This window comes from Bos grunniens, chromosome 8 (assembly GCF_055505025.1).
Source record: "Bos grunniens cultivar Pamir isolate PY7600 chromosome 8, Bosgru_T2T1.0, whole genome shotgun sequence".
Lineage (NCBI taxonomy): Eukaryota > Metazoa > Chordata > Mammalia > Artiodactyla > Bovidae > Bos > Bos grunniens.
Genome location: NC_141172.1, coordinates 59,720,738 through 59,741,123, shown reverse-complemented (window position 1 = coordinate 59,741,123; position 20,386 = coordinate 59,720,738). Strand labels below are relative to the sequence as shown.

The following is a 20,386-nucleotide window of genomic DNA, read 5'->3' as shown; positions in this document are numbered from 1 at the left end:
GATTTCTCTTGCAGGTCAGAAAACAGGCTTTGGCCTGTAGCTTGTGTTATAGTTTGAGAACAGATGGCTGAGTGGAAAATAAATATTTTGAAGTATGTCAGTGCCATTGTGACTTTCTGCTTACTCTTTCCCACCTGCTGGAATTTAAGACATTCTCTCGGATGGAGGGAATAACAGTTTTTAAACTTGAGAAGACTTGCTGGAGGCCAAGAGAAGTTTCAGGGCCAGGGGGTCTGGCAGCACCTTTAGAGACCATATCCCCCTGTTTATTCCTCATGCTCCCAACCATACCAGTTCATCCCAGCCATGGAGGCTGTGCGCATGGTATTCTTGTTAGAAAGTGATTTTAGGCAACAGGATGAGAACGAAAAAGGAAAGAAAAAAAAAAAAAAACAACTAGAGGAGAGGGAGATAGAGAAAAGAGAAAGAAAAGAAACAGAAAAGAAATGGATTGATTCAAAAAGAGAGAAATAGAAAGAGAAATAAAGAAGATAGAAAGAGAAAGGAGAACGATATCTCAGAGCATTTCAGCATCAGACTTGGAGGGCCGAGGGATCTTCGATGTCTTCCTGGGAAGCCTTCTCATTGTATGGAGGTGGAGAAAGAGAAAAAGGAGGCCCTTTCTTTGTTTTTGCTGAGATGTCTTTGCTGAGCCGACATTTTGCTTGCTATTTGGAATCTTCTCAGAGCGAGATGCTGAGCCCTTCTCAGAGGGAACATCCAGATGCCGGGTCCTCATGTTCTGGTGCCCAGGAGCCCTCCACATCTTCCTTGGGGGACTAAAGGACACAGGGACCCTCCCAGGCCCAGCCAGCAGCCTCCCGCGGCCCGGAATAGATTTGTCACTAGGTAGAGTGGCACTCGGAAGTTATGCGCCGCTCCGGTGCCTGGCCGTTTAAGTTGTCAACAATAAATTGGAATTTCATAGCTCATTATTTTCATAACTAAGAACCACAGTGGACAAAATGTCACTCTAATTAGAACTGCCTTTTAAGAAACAAGTTCAGCCCTAAAACAGGGTGACTGGGAATTTCTGAACTGGGCTTGTTCCATCCACTGATTTTTTTTTTTTTTTTAATTTTTCGGTCACTGAAGAATTTGATGGGCACACATGGGGTGACAGATTGTGGAGAGCGTGTGGTGTGTGGTGGCCGTGGTTTTCAGAGGCTGCGTGGCGAGGCAGGCAGGGTCCCTGGGGCAGTCCGAGGCATCTCAGGAAGGTGGCAGTCTGCCAGGAGTGTGGCATTCAGTCCACAGAGCTCAAGGCTCTGGAGGGGCTCAGAGGGAGAGCCCAGTGGCATGTGAGACCCATTTACATCCATCCAGAAAGCTGGGCTGTTGTCTTCTTTCACTGAAGCCTGGCTGGGAGGTTCATGCCATTTGGAATTGGGTGGTATGTTACATAGTAATAAACACTCAGAGGATTTTAATCCACAACACATGCTCTTTCTGTTTTGCAAAGCTTTTTCTTAACCACTCTGCATTTCTGTCTTCATGATGGCACTGCAAGGCAGGCCAGGCAAACATCCTCCCCTTATTATACAAATGGGATAACTGAGGTCCAGAGAGGCTAAGTGAGTTGATCGGGGTCACACTGTGAATTAGTATCAGAGCCACTGACTGGCATCTGTACCTCTTGACTCTCAAACTAATGCTCCTTGCACCAAACCACACTGTGGGTTAGTGGCTATTGTTCGTCTTGTCGTGTATAAGTCCTGCGTGGCTGTTTTGCTGAGGTGAAAGGGTGGTTATTGAGATGAAAGGGTAGTCAGATCCTCACTTGACACAGTTGCCAGTTGGGGTTTTCTGGAGTGTCAGGGCTGGCTTCTAAGTGCCTGGACTATGCGTCAGACAAAAGGAAGACCTCCTGTGTCAGGATCATAGACTTGTACGGTTGGCAGTGCTCAAATGGGATGGAGAGAGAGTCCTGGGCACTGCCACCCCCAGCCATGCAAGTGGGGCGAGTACTGGGGGTGGTGAGGGCTACATCCTGCCACCCTCTCAGAGTTTCTGCATGGATTTTGCAGTCCCATTGGGCTAACATATTTTGAGCACGGGGTGTTCTATGTGTCAGAACGCCCATCCCAAGACAGTGCGTGTCCTAACAGACCCTCTGTGACTATAGATGGAGTGAATAAGAGACATGCACACGAAAATGGCTGGTAAACAGTAGAGCTGTCTGTAATTTCAAGGGATCTTTATTATTAGTACTAATGTCAATTAATTTTTATAACTAAAGCAGCAGCTTGTTCTAGTGAGAAGAGCACTGGATTCAGAGTCAGGTTTGAAAGCCTGGGACTGTTTCTAAGTTCCAAAAGGGGGTTAGGCAAGGATTTAATCTTCTGATCATCGGTTTTCCCTTTGATTACATAAAATCTTGCTGGCCTCTCAGGACTGTGAGAATCAAGATAATTCGAGGAAGACTCTGTAAACTTTAAGGCACTGCGCCTGAATAATGAGATGCTGTGTTGTAGTAACAGATAATTTTCTGTTGTAAAATTGAAAGGATCTGCTGAATCTGCCAAGATTGCTGTATGCTGTGATTTAGATACTTTTTAGACTTCTGGCAAAAAAAAGTTTTTTCTTGGATATTTCTAAAAACCTGTTTGTGACTAATAGACTTTTATCAATTATAGAAAGAGGGAGCATAGACTGAGTTTTGCTTTATGGTCCACAAATTTGTGCATGACAGTCTTCTCAATGGAAAATAAAATTTGTGCATCCATATCACTGTTCCCAAATGGTTTCTTCTGTTTCTAGGATATTCACTAACTTGGCCCTAACCAGACTTACCCAAGCTGAGAATTTCAGCATCTCTTTCAATGGAACCACTCATTGTCCTGTGTTATCTTTCCTACCCATCATAGACCCACCTTTGCTTATTGTAAACTCGTTAGGTTTAAATTTTTTCAGTCATCTCTAAAATGTCTTTTTTATTAAAAAAATTTTTTTCCCAAATACAAGATAATCTCCTTTTCAAGAGGAAGTCAAAAATTCCTCTGTAAATGTTGAGAGAGACATCCAGTGAAGGCTTAGATTCAGAAAAGAAATCAAGTAATTTTTTTCCCCTGAAATGATCTTTCATGGCTCTCTTCTCCCTGGTTTCGGTTTTACTGTAAAACCCTGACATCCTATTTGCGTTAACGAGGAAGAGCTGATAGCATGGAAATGTCCTTAGAAACAGCGATTTACCTCAGAGGAGGTCCCTGGAAGAGCTGCAGTGACTTGTGGTTGGTTGGTTTTTTTTTTGATTGCTTGCGTTTTGACTTATGTGTAACTCATATTGCCAGTTAATTCTGGAATCTGACATTCTTTTAAATTTTATGCCAGGGTTATTGTTTTTCTCTTATGGAAAAAGAAGTTACGCAGGTGAGTCTGCTAGGGAATGGGAGAGCCAACGAAAGAAAGACACAAGGCAACTTTCTGGGGAAATTTTAGCTCAGAAGGCTGGGCCACAGTCCTGGTTTGGCCCTGGGTCTTGGGTGACCCTGGGCAAGCCAGGTAACCTCTATGGGTCTGTTTTATGTCTGTAGATGGAGGCCTGTTTGTATAATCATTCACGCATTCAGCCATTCAAAACTGAATGTTGTACTTTAGAAATTAAAAATTATGTGTTTTAGAGGTGTTGTGGGGATCAAATGGGAAAACCAATTGGAAAGTTTTCTGTGAATTATCAAGTGGTAGATAAATGTGACAATTAATTAATTAAGGCTGAGCATTCTGACTAGAACTATCCAATGGAAATGTAATGTAAGCCATGTAGGAGGTTTAAAGTTTTCTAGTCGTACATTAGAAAAGGAAAAAGTAACAGGTACAATTACTTTTAATTGTATACTTTATTTAATCCATATATTAAAAAGATGATCATTTCAACATATAACCAATGGAAAACACATTACTGAGATTTTGACTTTATTTTTGTACTAGTTTTTGAAAACCTGATATGTATTTGATGCTTAGAGGACATGTCAATTCAAACAGATCACTTTCCAAACGTTCAAAGGCCACATTCACGGCCAGTGGCTACATATGAGATAGCACAGATCTGGGCATTTCCTGGACAGAGTAGTCCATTATTTTGTTACCAATGTCCATTTTTCTGGTTTCTCATGGCTAAACTCCTTTCTCCTTGGGTCGTAGGTATTATGAGACAGGGAGCATCAAGCCTGGGGTAATTGGAGGATCCAAACCAAAGGTCGCCACACCCAAAGTGGTGGAAAAAATCGCTGAGTATAAACGCCAAAATCCCACCATGTTTGCCTGGGAGATCAGGGACCGGCTGCTGGCGGAACGGGTGTGTGACAATGACACAGTGCCCAGCGTCAGTTCCATCAACAGGTGAGTGGCTAGCGCCTTTGGGAAGCTGAGGGTCTGGGTGGGGTGGAAATGCCAGTGGCTATGCACATGCCTTTCCTGAAGATCTGGTCTCTCCTTTCACCAAGTCCCCACAGGCATTATCAGTCAAGAGGGATGTGCACAGGGCTGGATGGGTCTCTCTATCACTCTTCTCTCCAAAGTAGGCGGAAGTCCTAAGCCCAGGGAGAGGAGGCTATGCCAGCACCCGGCTGCTGCAAATTTTTCTGACTCCGGTGTCATTTCCATTACTCCCTCCACTACCTGTCTCTGCATGTGGAGCACTCAACAATGAAATGTCCTGTTAGGTCTTCACAAACGTTGCTTCCTTGCAAGCCAGTCCCCAAGGTTAGCACTGGCCCACCTCAGAGCTTCCCAGGAGGAAAATCTTTGCCTCCAGTTTGGGCAGAGGTTGAGACACTGAGTGTGGGGAACAGAGCCTGGACTTGCAGTTGGGAGATTTCAGCTCCCTTCAGATTTGTCAGGCCTGCCACAAACTCAGAGTGTGACCTTGACAAGGCTCTTATCTCTCTGAGAGCCCAGGATTTGGTGGTACTGATATGGGTCTGTGATTTCCAAGAGTGACATCCAGGATGCTAAGATGTTGTGCAGTTAGGGGGTTGCCTTCTCCTCGGTTGCCCTGAATCTCACCCTTGGACAGAAAGAACCAGAGAGATGCCTTAAGTACCAGGCAGAGGATCTTCTTGGGAGGGCTTTCTTTTATCCAGTCTGGTCCAGAATACATCCAACGGAGCTTTCAGAACTGAATTCCTGAAAGAATGTTTTCTATTGTAGGAGGTGTGGTCTCAACTCCATTGAAACCCGTAGAGTCAAGGATGTAGTTGTGAGATGACAGAAATGATGGTTCTCTAAACCCCACAAAGAAAAACGAAGCCAGCAGACTGAAAACCTGAATAGTTCCCATTTCTCCAAGGTCATGCCCTGCTCTTGTCAGTGCAGAGCCTGCCTGGGCACAGGGGACCCCTGCAGCAAAATGAGGTGGTCAAACCAGACTATTTCTAAGATCCCCTCTGGTCCTGACAGTTGTTGATTCCATGATGACTCAAATGCACAGAATCATCGTGTGAATGTTCATGTTGGTATTTAGAGTCCTGCTATCTCATAAACCATTAGCCTGATTTTTTTCTCTCAGCAAACTTTACTTTGGCTCTGACATCCCCCAAGGTACCACGAAGAGCGAGAGGAATCAGACATACGATCTATCTCTTAGTTTCTGTTCTAGAGGGGCTCCTTGTCCAGGAAGGGGTTCTAGCTTTCACTGAGGGGTCTGGACAGCCTGACAAAGGCACAAAATTGCTGGAGAGGGAGCAATTATTGTGGTGGGTTTGCCGTGCCATATGGTGCTAAGTCGCTTCAGTCACTGTCCGACTTTTTGGGACCCTGTGGATGGACTGTGGCCTGCCAGGATCCTCTGTCCTTGGGATTCTTCAGACAAGAATACTGGAGTAGGTTTTTAGGGGGCTTGTGGGGGAATAACTCCAGTTCTTTCTGGAGGGGGTCTGTATGCTTTTAGAGTCCCCTACTTCCAGCTCTTGGAAAGTTTTCCATGACACAAGGCAACGTGACTTTTCCCCCTTACCTGTGCCTTCAAAAACCTTAACATGGAGTGAGGCGTGAGCTGCTCAGAGTGGTGAAGGAACAGAGCAGTTTCCATAAAACTGGTGGTCAGGCTCTGGGGACCCAGAGACTTTTCAATCTAGGTTACACAGGTGGTTTCAAAGATAACTCAGGTGGCCCGTGGAGGTCATAAACTCCAGTGCCGACGTGGAGCCAGGCGGGTGGTGCCATGGGGGCAGTGGCTCAGGTATAAGGCAGCCAGAAAGGTTGGGTCTGTACAAACTAGGAACACAAGCTGTATTGAAGGGGCAGTTGTCTCTCGGTTCCAACTGAAAGCCGCTGGGCATGTGGGCCCGGTGGTAGCCCGATTTTTTCCGTTCTTAAAGAGAATCCAAAAAAAAAGAGAAGAGAATCCAGAAACTAGCCCTTGTTTGCGTGTGTGTGTGTGTGTGTGTGTGTGTGTGTGTGTGTGTGTATGAAATCGCTATACCTTTAAACAGTGGCAACTAATGTCAATGAGAAAATGCCTTTGCAGGACAAGCACAAATCATTTGCTGGCCCTAGCTTCTATCTTCTGTCATCCTGGAAGGAAAACTGTTTTTTGAATGTCCTTGAGAAAAATAAAACTAGCACATCAAACCAGTGATAGTGAACTTTACAAACTACCTCTCCCCAGTTATGGTAAAGAACTAATATTTCCTTATAAAATAAGTTTATTTAAATAAAAAAGTACGTTATTTGAAAGAAGCATATAAAGCAAACCGAGCACAGTGATTACAGATGTGCTGAAGGTTGTGAAGGGGGTACTTGAAGGAGTGTCCAGGGAAATCACAGCTCAGCTGGTGCTTTGTATCCCGAGTGGTGCTGTGGGGGGCGTCAGGCTGCTAGTTGCTGGGCCATGGCTAGCCTCAGGGCTCCCCATGGTGTCCCAGCCCACATGGTGGCCCAGTGGCCCCACTGGCTGTGCCTCTAAGGGGCTTCCACATCTGTAATCTCCGACAACCTCAAGGCTTAACTCTCTTGTGACAAGTATAGAAACTAAGGCCCAGGATCTATTCACAGTGCACAGGAGTGCACAGGAACTATGACTTTGAGCTCGATGTGGGGTGGAGCCCAGGTCCCCTGATGGGAAGAAAAGGGCTGTTTCTTTCCTCCACTCCCGGGTAGGACTCTGCCAGTGCAGAACTGAGAACTGAGGAACTGTGAGGAGAGAGACAAGGAGAAGCAGTCATCCCCACTGCCTTCCCACTCCCTTCCCCAGCTTTGCAGCCTGGATGCTTTGCTGCCTGTCTGTAGGCTTCCTCTGTGATCTATAGCCTTTTCCTGTGCTTCTTTCTGGGGCTCCTCCTGGGAGCACTCTCTGGCTCCTCACCACATTCTTCAATGAGAGCTCTTTGGTGTCTTTAGCAACAGACCGTGCAATGCAAATAAACTAAGGGCGGCAGGTGGGGAGGGGGGTGGCAGTCTTGTGTCTTGTGTGACTGCTTTCCCCTACCCACACCCTCACAAAGCCTGAGCCATCCCAGTACACAGTTTTATTTTCCATATAAAGATCCCACTGCATTCTAACAGATGCAGCTTCTAAGTAACTGTCTTGCAAATGTTGTGTAAGAGGTCCGTAGCTCCCTCTCCCAGCCCCTGCTTCCCTGGGAGGTAATGTCTCTCACTGCTCCACTACTTCAAACAACTAGGGAGGGAGGGGGTGGCTGGATCAGTAGCTGTTCTGGGGGCCACAGTGCCTTCTCCCCGCCCACCAGAAGTGTGTGAACTCCTGCTGCCTTCTGGGGATTCTGCCTGGGAAGCTATGACTGACTGGGGTGAAGCAACACTGAACCAGTTGTGCTGGGATTGTGGGAGATTTCCTGGGACACAAACCATCATGTTTGTGTGACTTCTTAAGGACAAATACATGCTGGGATGCTCACAACCTGCAGGAAGGACGCTTGGAACCCAACCTGAGACAGTTGGAGGAGACTCTCCTAGAGCTGAGCCCAATGCCGGGGGTGAGGGGATGGATGGAGTCTTCCTTCTTTGTTTGTTCCAGTCCCATGGCTCTAAACTGAGCAGCACTCCCAGCCTAGAGGGGCAGCCCTATTTAGCTCCAGCCGTGGTTGTCCTGTGAGAATGTGGGGCCAGTATTCTGGGTGTTCTGATTTTTCAGGAGAAGCTAGAAATTCATGTATTCATGTAAAGCTCCCAACTTACCAATATTGACAACTAATTCAAATGAAAATAAATGTACTCTGCAGGCCAAACGCACCTAGTCCAGCGATGGGTGTGGCCTGGGGATGACCCTTTATAAACTCTATTCTTCAGCCTAACTTGGGCAGCAAGTTCATCCCTTTCCTCTTTCTTCTCCATGTCAGTTGCAGGCCTGCCTGTCACCTGTGGGCTCTCTGCAGCTTGGCTGCTGTCTTGAAGCTTGGACCCTTAGTTTTTGCATTCTTAGTATAGATGATGGCCCAAGATTCTTTCTGCACCTATGCACCAATGGCAGTTTGATCAGTGCAGTAAACATGGGTATTTCTTCAGCCCTATAACTTCATTTCTTCTTTTAAGGCAACACGATTTTCTTTCAGTGGAATTTTGTATGTGGTGGTGGGGGCGGGGTGGTGGCTGGGGGTGATAGTGACAAGACTTAGCCTTTCCAAGCAGTGAGGGTGATGTTGAAATGGGACCCTTGCCAATGTCTGTAATATCTAAAGCTGCTCAGACTTGGAATCTTTGGATTCTAGATGGACTTTGAATCCAGCTAGGCTTTATGTGTTATGTAGGAAGTATTTAGTCCCTCTGCTAAAGTCCCACCTCCTTTGAATGTGGCTCAAAGAAAAGTGCCCAGGCATGGGAGCTGATTTGCCATGTGACCTTGGGCAGGCCATTTGAACACTCTGGGCTTTAGTTTCCTTATTTGTAGGAATTCTTTGATTGTTGAGCTTCCTCCCCCATTGGACCATCTAGAATGATCCTATGGCATTCAAGGTCAGGCAAAGTAAAGTAAAGGCTATACCTCTTAGTACTGACTGTCAATTAGCCCCAATTGTCTCTGGTTTAGAAAAGTCCAGAGTGTGACTCTTATGGTGATGAGTCCTGATGTTAATTTTTTGTTTTTTAAGAATCACTCTAATTCAATTACAGTGTTGTTCTTCCAACTCCCATTTCTTCTCCGTGGAAGATGATGCTCTTTGTTCTCTTTCTGGCAGCTGCTGCAGGCAGATGGGCAGAATCTCTGTCTCTGGAGATACCTTTGAAGGGTTCCCTACAGTTCAGGTCCCCCTGTAAAAGACAGCCCTGCCACAGCCTTAAAATAGGGTGTGGGGATGGCTACCTCCCCTCCCCAGCTCCCAAGGGGATCCCATGTGTTTTTAAGGCATTTGTGGAAAATATGAACCTTTTAAAGTTGAAGCTAGTCATTAATCTTTATGAAGATACCAATGAAAATAACAACAGCTAACATTTATCGAGAATTTACTATGCAGCAACCACTGGTCTAAGTACTTAATTAATTCTCATAATAACCCTATGAGGCAAGAATGATTCTTAGTCTCTTTTTTGCAGATGAAAAAATTGAGGTAGAGAGGTTAAGAAACTTGCCCAAGGTCGTGCAGCTGGCAGATTGTAAAACTGGTGTTCAAACTCTAGAAGTCTGGGTCTGGGACCTGCTTACCCCACTGCAGCTGCTGCTCAATGATTTATAACAACTGATTATGTTTTACCAACAATTTATAACTATTTTTAAAGAAAAATAAGGAAAATATAATTTTCTTTGCTTATGTACAAATTTAATGGAAAACAATGCTTTCAAAATTAGGACCTTATGCTGGACTTCAATGGGAAATAGTTGCAATATATTTTACTATATGTTTGTATATATATAAATCAAAATATAGATAAATATAGTTAAATCTTGCATCTCCATATATATTCACACATCTAGTGATATATATATAGACACAGACACATGTATACACAGAGAAGGTGACATACACAGACATCTCCAAATTAGGTCAGGTGCTAGCTTAATTCCTGTAGAGTCTAAAAAACTGCCTCACTCCTAGGTCTTTGTTAACACATTCCCTGTTTGCTTAGTCAAAATAAGTGGTTTGAATATTGGAGAAAACAAATAAGCAAACACTGTGAGGATATTTGAGGCAAAACATTGCTGACTCAACAGAAAACAGCAAAAGGCCCTCTGCAGAGCTCAGGTGGCCTGGGCTTCAGAGATCCCGTGGCTGGGCTGTGGTGTGAACAGAAACATCCATTCCAGGATGTCAGCTGAGGATGCTGAGTGCCTTGCATGCCCAGCGTTGAGCTGTGCGATCACAGAGAGCAGGGGCCAAGGCCTGATGAATTTTAGAAGAGGCATCTGCCATTTTTCTTCTCCCTTTCCTGGTGCACAAGCTGGAGACCAGTGCAGCCTGAAACAAACTTCCATAAAGAATGTTCTGAAATGTGAAAAAGTTTCTTATATGAAGCTGAGTGAACAGAGCAGGACATAGAATTGTACACATGGTTTAATCCTGATTTAATTAAGAAAAAAATGGATATTTCCAAATGCACATGGGAAGGCGAGCATAAAGGAAATACACCAAAATGTGGTCTTAGATGTCTTCCTTATACTTGTCCAAATAGTCTACCATGAGCACAAAGGACTTTTATAATTAGGAAGCACTCTAGTAAATGTTCTTTAAAAGGTCACAGTTGGAGGCTGGGATAGAACTTTTCTAAAGAAGCTGCACATTTTATTACCATCCACCCTTCTCCTAAATGCCAGGGGAGGAATCTTCTTGCAGACCCCAAGTAACTTCTGGCCTGGCCCTGGTCAGCCGCTCCCTAGTGGCTCAGTTGGTAAAGAATCTGCCTGCAATCCAGGAGACGAGGGTTCGATCCCTGGCTCAGGAAGATCCCCTGGAGAACCCACTCTAGTATTCTTGTCTGGAGAATCCCAGGCAAGTCAATCCCTGACTCCTTTGCAACCCCATGGACTGTAGCCTGCCAGCTTCCTCTGTCCATGAAATTTTCCAGGCAAGAATAGTGGAGCAGGTTGCCATTTCCTCCTCCAGGGTATCTTTCCAACCCAGGGATCGAACCTGCTTCTCCTGTGTCTCCTGCACTGAACAGAGGAGCCTGGTGGGCTACAGTCCATGGGATTGCCAAGGGTCAGACATGACTGTGCAACTAACTCACTTTCACTTCACTTTGTTCAGCTGCTTTACAATGCATTGGGTTCAGGGGTCTCATGAAGGCCTCACGTATTGTCCCAGCTGGAAATTTACTAACAGCCCAAGGTTCTGCTGAAGGGCATCAGAGCTGCCTGGTAGCAAAGGGAAGGTGCCGCTGCTATTGATCATTTTATACACTGGGCTTTATGATAAGATTTTTTTTCTAAAAAGGATGGATTAAAGTAAGCAAAGAGTGGTCTGTTCCAATCCCCTCATTGTATTGAGGCCCCCACAGTGGAATGGACTTGCCCAGGATTATAATCAAGTTTATGTTAGAACTAGAGCGAGGTCTCTGGGAAGACCATGCAGGACAACCCTGGCTCCAGCTCTGTAGAGCCTTTCCACTGTTTTGTGTAATTCAGTCTTCCTCTTAGCCAAGCCAAGCCAGAGTCAAAGTGGCAGCACTTTAACCCTTTCCAGTTTTGTAGCAACATTCACACTGCTCCCCTCACCCCCTTGATAATTTCTGATGTGTGTGTGTGTGTGCTCAGTAGCTCAGTCATATCTGACTCTTTTGTGATCCCATGGACTGTAGCCTGCCAGCCTCCTCTGTGCATGGAATTTTCCAGGCAAGAATAGTGGAGCAGGTTGCCATTTCCTCCTCTAGAGTATCTTCCCAACGCAGGGATTGAACCTGCGTCTCCTGTGTCTCCTGCATCGGCAGACAGATTCTTAACCACTGTGCCACCTGGCAGGGATGTTATTCTTCCTGTGGCTTTCTAAGGGAGAGAAACCAAAATGTGAGAGCTGCCAGGGGACAGGGAGGTCACCAGGTTCAGCGGCTTTATCCCACAAATGGAAGGTTGAGGTCCAGGGAAGGGAAGAAACTTTCTAACTTGCTCAGTGAGTTCCTGATGGAGCTGAAGCTGCTCCAAGAACAGGGTGACTATTTGTAATATTAACACACCAATCTCTTCCTACAGAAGAGGCAGTCGAGGCCCAAAGAAGGGTGCCAGTTACCCAAAGACACCCAGGGAGGTAGGGGGGGAGCTAGAACTAACCTATAATTTTTCCAAACCCCCAGTTCCAGACCTGGATTTATAATCTGTCCCCACTTCCACGACCCAACTTGATATGGGTTTCTGGCATTGCTACTTGAGATCTCTTCTCCACTGTGATGGTAAATAGCATTTTTTTGTTTTTCTCAATTGTTCACAGGATCATCCGGACAAAAGTACAGCAGCCACCCAACCAGCCGGTCCCAGCTTCCAGTCACAGCATAGGTAAGAAGAACTTTTAAAAAAAAATTTAAAAATCTAATGGGCTCCAAGTACTCAAAAGAACTTTTAATCATTCTTATGGACAGATAATTCTGCATAAAACACTTCGGCACACGTACTAATGCGCCTTCTTTGTCATTCTCCAAGGGCTGAACCTGGTAAATGAATTTTATAAATACTGCTAAAAGGTTTTGAATTTTACTGATTATTATGATAAATAGCTTTCACCATGAGACAGAAAATTGAAATCTAAGCCAAAAAAAAAAAAATCCACTAATGGGGGTCTATAGAATGTCAGATAATTAAAGTAATAAATCAAGAAAGGGATACTTATTCATAACATTTTCTGCATCATTAGTCAGTAAGTAGTTTTGAATGTGTTTTTTTCTTCTACCAACCAGCCCTTCAACAATTCTTTGTGCACTTGCAGTCTTGAGTGAAGATGTGGCAAAACTTCCTAAACTTTCTTTCTCTCTCTCTTTTGCTTCGATCTCATTGCTCCATGAACTGTCAAGGGCTGCCACTGGGGTTTCTGACACTCACGGGTGAAGTCTGACAGTGACCAAGGAGGGGAGTTATATTTCCTATTACTCAGGAATTCAGAAGTTTCCCTTGCTTTCCCTTCCCTGCAAAGTTCCTGAGATGAAAGTGACGTGTTTCTACTCAAGGTGTATTATTTCTCCACCTGGGATAAGGGAAACACCTCTGGTTAGCTGGGAGAAAGTGTGAAGATCTCTGATTGCTTATGGTTGCCTCTTTGCATCAAAGTAAGACAGAATTCCTCCTTTACATAAAATAATTCTTCATTTAGTAATCCATCCAAAAAGCATTGGCTAAGTCCCTGCTATGCAACCTGTTGTGGAGACTAACATTATAAAGGGGGTAGGACAAAATCCCCCGTTCTCAAGGGCTTCTTGGTCTAGTGGGGACTATCACAAAGAGCCCAGGTTTTGACAGATGTTTTCAGACTTCCCTGGTGGCTCTGTGGTAGAATCCGCCTGCCAATGCAGGAGACGCGAGTTTGATCCCTGAGTTGAGAAGAGCTCCCTCTGCACCGCTGCCCCCCCCCCCCCCCCCCCCCGCCAAAGGAAAAGGCTTCTGGCTCCAGTATTCTTGCCTGGGAAATCCCATGGACAGAGGAGCCTGATGGGCTACAGTCCATGGGATCACAAAGGGTCAGACATGACTTAGCGACTAAACAACAACAACAATTACAAAGAGAAGTTTGCAAATACTGAGATCAGGCTCAAAAAGAGAGTACAGGGTGCTGTGGGAACAGAAGAGAGGGATGGACCAGCTGTGCTGAGCTGGAGTGAAGAGGATTGAGGGAAGTTTCTGGGGAAATATCTGTGTCTGAGATTTCATTTGCAGCTTTAACTATTTCAGGTCCTATAGCAATGACTACTAAGGGTAACTGATAATATTCTTTCAATTGGGTTAGAGGAATAATTCCACTTGACAGTCAGTGGAATGCATAATCTCAGAAATTTGTATAAAAACCATATCTTATGTGTGTGCCGCCCCTAATAGTTTATAAACTTATCAAAGAGTGAGGAAATGGAAGCTTTAGAGAGATGAAATAACTAGCCCTCGGTCACATGGCCAGTAAGTAGAGAAGCCAGAATTGGAACCTGGGTCTTTTGAGCTAAGTGTGATCACAAAATATTGGAACCAATGTCATCAGCTCTGTTAGCAACATGGTGAACCTTGGTTACAAGCGGTTGTTGTTGTTTAAAGTATCAAATGACTTGTGATCTTCTTTCTTCCTCTGTTCTTTGCACCTTAACACAAAAAAGGTTGTGAGATTTGCATAAATCTATTTTGAGGCGCTTCTTCTGGTGAAGGAAAAGAGAAGTTAACGATTTCTACTTCTGTGTCTCCTAAGGAAGATCTAAAATCAAACTCAACTATGAGAAGAAAGCTCTGTTCCCCTTAGGTCTGGAGGGGCAAAAGCTGGATGTGCTCCAAGGAAAGCAACAAACAGCTTCTCAACGGATCACCTCCATCTCCAGTCCTTTCTTACGCTTTAGAGTCAAAAGCAGCTCCACCTGCCTCCAGCTAGTTACAGCCAAAGGAAATGTGCCTGAGATCGGTCTACAGGTTTTAATGAACCGAGAAAGAATTCCCACAGCCCAGAAATGGAAATTCAGCTGTACGGCTTGAGAGGCCCTTGATGACCGAAGGGTCTCCCTCTTAGATTCTGGGGCCAGGAGTTAATGTGAAACTTGCTGAAACCTCCCCTCCCCCATTCTTATTCTTAGGAACTTAAATATTAATACCTCAGTCACAGTAAATCATCGACCCACGTTTTGGGGCGGAAGAAATCTAGACTTTAAACCAGATGACCCAAGGCTGAGCCCTGGTGCTACTGCTTATTAGTGAGATGACCTTGAGCCAATCACTTTGCCGTATGGAGGCTCAGTTTCCTCACTTGATAAATGAGAATGAATAATAGCATTCAGTTATTGCAAGCATCAAATGAAAAGTACATTATTCATGTGAAGCATATTATTGTTTTTTCATTATTCATTAGTGAGGAGCAGATTACTACAGGGCTTAAGACTTTAGTTCTTGGGTTCCAGTCACTGCACTGTCTCATTAGCTGTGTGACCTTGGGCAAGTCACTTACCTTCTCTGAGCCTTGGTTCCTTTACCTTTCCAGTGACCTAACTTATAAGTTTGTTCTCAGAATCAAATATGATAATGCAAGAATGCCTGGGACAGAGTAAGTTCTCAGAAAAGATTAACATTATTATACATCAATGTATATAACATAGAGTATATTTATATATATATATATATATATATAGACTTCCTTGGTAGCTCAGAGGGTAAAGCGTCTGTCTACAATGCAGGAGACCCAGGTTTGATCCCTGGGACGGGAAGATCCCCTGGAGAAGGAAATGGCAACCCACTCCAGTACTCTTGCCTGGAAAATCCCATGGACAGAGGACAGAGGACAGACTGGTAGGCTACAGTCCATGGGGTCTTAAAGAGTTGGACACAACTGAACAATTTCACTTTCACTTTTAATATTATATAACTAATATTAAAATCCAGGTAAACTGGAAGGAGAATAAGACAGTGAGGAACTATTAAAAAAAGAGACAGTCTTCATTAGGTGCTTTGCTGGCTATGTGTGTGAGTGTGCAGATATTTATGTCTGCGTGGATGGGTGGATGTGTAAATAGGCAGTGAGCCTGCCTAAGTAGTAAGTTGTTTTTTTTAGCACTGGCTGGCTGTGGGCTCCAGCTCCCCAGTTTCTCTGCTCCATCCCCCTGCTTCCTGCATCCTTGGATAGGCTGGGTTTGAGTTCCTTTCACCGCTGTCAGTTCTCTTGGGAGGGGGGCGCTCTTATCTTCCAGGTGTGGCTGCTGTTCTGGGGGAGGCATCCTTAGCACGCCCCCACCCTCTCCGCTCGGTCCACCAAGCTGGTGTTGGGGGAGTGCCTTTGTTTTTGCCGGATTGTTGGGGCCCAACCTTCCTCCTCCCGGGAGCCGCCCCCTAGCCTCCTGCGGGGCCCTGACCGTCCTCTTCCTCTGCGCAGTGTCCACGGGCTCCGTGACGCAGGTGTCCTCGGTGAGCACGGACTCGGCTGGCTCCTCCTACTCCATCAGCGGCATCCTGGGCATCACATCCCCCAGCGCCGACACCAACAAGCGCAAGAGAGACGAAGGTAAGAGACGCCGCGCACAGTCGGGGATGGACCCACCGGCTCTGAGGGATCTGTTTCCAGGCCCTTGGTCAGGGGCGGGAGCACAGATGACTGCTATGCGCTCCCCTTATCTGCAGAGCTCTGGAGGCGCCGGGCCCAGCCCCAACCTGACCCTGGGGGAAGGGGCTAAGCCTTCTGTGAGAGGACGAGGGGCCCGGCTGGGACTGGACTTCTCCCTGGCCTCCTCTCATCTTCACCCTTTGGAGGGAAAGGCAGTCCTGGCCTAACTCCATGGCCTGTGCTTTGCCACCTCTAAGAAGCCGGTCCCTTGGCAGATGTGATGCCCAAAGGCAGGGTGTGGGGGTATGAGCACAGCAGCAATGGCCCCTTTTGGGGGGACCCCTCAGGAGAGGAAGGATCTGGGCATAGTGAGAGGGGCACACCTCCTGTAGTAGGCTTATCGAGTGGGGTCTCTCCCAGGCCTTCAGCGTGGTGCTGGGAGAGGGGTGGTTGAGGAAGTGAATAATCTCATCTCTGCCCTTAGGGCCTGGAAGGAAGGAGTGCAGGGGCCTCCCAGGGATTAAATAGATGTCCATCTTCTGTGTTGGTTTTTCTCAACCTTCAGTATGCTGCCCAGGCCTCCAGAACTGGCTGCCTCTGTCCCAAACACTGGCCCACCTTAACCCTGATCTCCTTTCCCTGGATGGGCTGCCAGTTTGGGCTGACATTACTGGGTCTGAGAGGAGGAATGATCCCCTGGGAGTCTGTAAAACCTCCATCAGGAAAGGAAAGAAAAAAAAAAGGCCAGGGTCTAGGGCCTGAGAGCAGCGTGACAGAAATCTTGATTCAATTACTCAGTTCTTTGGCACAATTCCCCTTCTCAACTCCCTGTAAGGGGTGTATGTTCTGTGTGAGCATGTGCCTAAGTACTTAAGACTCGTAACTAGAAAACTGAGTCGGCCCAGTGGTGGATCAGCGCCTGGTCCGTGTGTTCCAGGCCATGCAGGAGCTGGGCCCACGGCCTCTGTGTCGAGCTATGGAAGATGATCCATGGCTTTTGGAAACTGCTTCATCTCTTTCTCCCTGCTCCTGATGTCAACAGATGTCAGAAGTCTTTTACTTGGTGGTTTGCTGTGCCATGTTCCTGCAGGGGACAGTGGGCCTACCATCTCTGTTGGTTTATGGGGCTGATGGTGTCATCTTTTCATTGTCACCTGGACTCACTGCAGTTGTGCCGAAGCTGGAGCCTGCTGTGTTTGATCATGTGAAGGGGCGGGTATTTGAGGCTCCCTCAGAGGCCGAGGGATAGAGGCAGAGTTTTGAAGAGGAAAAAAGAAAAATTGAGTTTGATGTTACCATCAAACACACAGGTCCTGAATTGGGGAGATTGTGTCACTGTGTTTGCTGAGTGCGCTAATGGCTTTCGGTCTCTGGGGAGTGGTTGCTCTAGCCTCCCAAGCTGCTTGAGAAAGTATAGAATGGTCAAGATGTGGATACTGTTTGTCTACACTGCCCTGTGCTGGGCAGATCCTTCCTGAAGGCTGTGACCCAAAGTATTGACCTTGAAGAGGGACAGTGACAAGTTGTGATGTGTCCAGATGGGGATAACCTCATGAAGAAGTATTTGGAGGAATACCTTAGGGCTCTAAGGATGTGTTGGTACCAAGAAGAGGAGAATGAGCAGGGCTGGATTGTTGCTTTCAAATATTTGGAGGGCTGACATGGAAGGCAAAAGGAATGAGACTCTGCTGTTTAGCCTCAAAGGCCAGTGTGAGGCAGATGCAGAAGAGATTTCAGCTCAGAGTACAAGTCTGCAAATATGAGAGTGGTCTAAGGCAAAAAGGGGCTGCCTCAGGAAGTAGTGAGTGCCCCATTACCAGAAGTATGTTAGTAGAGCCTCGGTGGCCGTTTGCTGGGCTGCTGTGTAAGAGTATCAAGAATCAGATGCAGGGTTTGATGATCTTTCAGATCCTCAGTTTTGGAATTTATGATTGAGCCCTGATCCCCAGAAAAACTTGGGAGGTGATCCTGTCTGTGGTCTGGGGCTAAGGGAGAATGAGTTGATGGTCCTGAAAGCTTACAGGATTATAAAGATTGAGAGACCAAACAACAAGTAGAGCCCCCACCCACTCCCTGCCCTGCATCACTGAGGGTGGTTGTGGTTGGGCAGAGAGGTGGCTGGAAGTGCCCTTGCTTATATCAGCAAACTGCCTGGGAGGAGTATAGTGAGGTGCTCCCCACTGTCCTTTCCATCCTCCTCCTATAGCTCTCTGAATCCTTGCATTGGATTTAGGAGGAATTGAGAGGTGGAGATTGCCACCCCTTTTTTATAGGGGAGGAAACCAAGGCCCCATGGAGTTCCATGATGTTGGCAAAGCCACAGAGCTGGTATGGCCAGGGGGTTGGGTGGGCTGAGGAGTGGCGAGAGCCCCTGAGGCTTCAGCTTCCTGGGCTGGACCAAGCCTGGGGATGGTATGAGGAGGGTTTCAAGCAAAAGGGCATGGTCAGCAGGTTGGATGCTGCCAAGAGTGTGGTGAGAAAGTAACAATCAGTCACTGGGGAAACACAGGGGAAATGCTAGTGAACTGGGTTCTGGCCCATTGAGGCTGTGGGTCGTAACACCATTTTCCTCAGGAGCACTCAGCAGACTGAGTGAAGGACCATGGGGCGAGACAGGCAATAAAGGGCCAAAGGAAGACAGCTGAGGGTCCTCATCCCATTTTTCAGATGGGTGACTGAGGCTGTACACAGAGGAGTGGCTTGCTCAACTCTGGTTCACAGTGTCCTCCCACTTGGACTTGGATTTTACCCTGTGGGCATTTCCTGGCTCTGCGCTCCTGCTCAGGGTTCAAGGCAGGGGTGGGTGATGGGAGAGTTCCATTACAGAGGACCTGGCCTCTAGACCTGGCAGGCTGGTGGGCAATAGTGGTAACCTAAAGTCCCTGTGACAGGCACTGTGTGGGGTGATGCTGTGATGGGAGGATGCCACCAGAGCAGAATGGCAGGGCAGGGGAGGGCTGACATTGACCCAAAGGATCTGGGAAGGGTTCTCATAGAAGTGGTACTTTATGAAGGGAAAAATATTTTGCATGGCTGTTTTCAAACTTAAATGAATTAAAATCAAATAAAATGAAAATGTATTTCCTCAGTTGCACTTAGCCACATTTCAGTGGCTCAATAGCCACATGTCCCCAGTGGCTTCTGTACTGAATGACATGGCTTGAATACAAGTGCTTGGCACATTGTCGTTGTTTAGTTGCAAAGTCATGTCCAACTCTGCGATCCCACAGACTGTGGCCTGCCAGGCTCCTCTGTCCATGGGATTTCCCAGGCAAGAGTACTGGAGTGGGTTGCCATTTCCTTCTCCAGGGGATCTTCCCGACCCAGGGACTGAACCCATGTCTCCTGCATTGGCAGGCAGATTCTTTACCACTGAGCCACCACGGACACCCTGCTTGGCACATAGTAGGTGCTCAGTAAACAGTCCTTGGTAGAATGGATTGGTCATGTGCCTGTAGAGGGTTCACAGTTAGTGAAGATGGTTGTGGTTGGGGGGGGAGTCTCTAGTCTCCTCAACCAGGAATGTTTCTGTTGGTTATTTTTGTCTTCCATGGAAAGCTCAATTTGAGCAAAAAATTCTTTAGCAAAAACAAATAAGTTAGAATACTATTAGACCAGGGGATTGCCAAGGGCCCTTTTAGCCTAGAAATTCTAGGACTCTTCCTGGGGCATTTACCTCCAAGACCAGCCTTGGGGACGTGGCCACTGTGTCCAAATCTCAGATGAACGGTTCTGCGGCTGAGGCAGTAGAGAAGGTCCATGGGGCCTCTGAGGGCAGAGCTGGGATTGGTTAAAGGAAGCTACAGGGAGGCAGATCATGGCTCAGTGCAAGGAATGGCTTTCAGACAAGAGCCAGTCTGGTTAGAAGAGCCAAGGTTAAAAGCTTCAGCTTGGATAGGTAGCGAGCTCCCCATCACTGGAGGCATGAACAGGGTTGGGGCAGAAGAGCCAAAGAAAGCATTCTGGTTTGGACTCCGTGACTTTTGAGGCCTGTTACAATCTGGGTGGCAAGTGCTTCTCTGACTGCCTGGCATTCCAAATTGGTTCTGCCTACTTGTTTTCCCTCCTGCTGTCTGACTCTGCGTCCGTCATCATGTGGGCTTGACTGGCTGGGGCCGCACCACCTGTTTCTATCCCCAGCCTGGCCTCCTGGCACAGGGACCCATGCACAGAGGGCTCAGGAGGCTTGTGAATGGCTGAGAGTCAGGCTAGGGTGCTGCCCAGGCGGAGGGGCAGCTTCATCTCTGGATTGGGCTGTCCTGAGGGCGTCCGTGGAGAAAGCTGTGGCCTGGACCTGAGGA

At 46.7% G+C, this 20,386-nt stretch overlaps 1 protein-coding gene across 1 annotated transcript in view; it reads left to right on the top strand.

The window, feature by feature from the left end:
• The window catches only part of PAX5 (paired box 5), a 175,555-nt gene that overhangs the window by 8,139 nt on the left and 147,030 nt on the right, over positions 1 to 20,386 (top strand). The window contains exons 3-5 of the mRNA XM_086415912.1: positions 4,141 to 4,338; positions 12,309 to 12,373; positions 15,918 to 16,046. Of these exons, the coding sequence (XP_086272038.1) occupies positions 4,141 to 4,338; positions 12,309 to 12,373; positions 15,918 to 16,046 (392 nt within the window). The remainder of the gene's footprint in view (positions 1 to 4,140; positions 4,339 to 12,308; positions 12,374 to 15,917; positions 16,047 to 20,386) is intronic.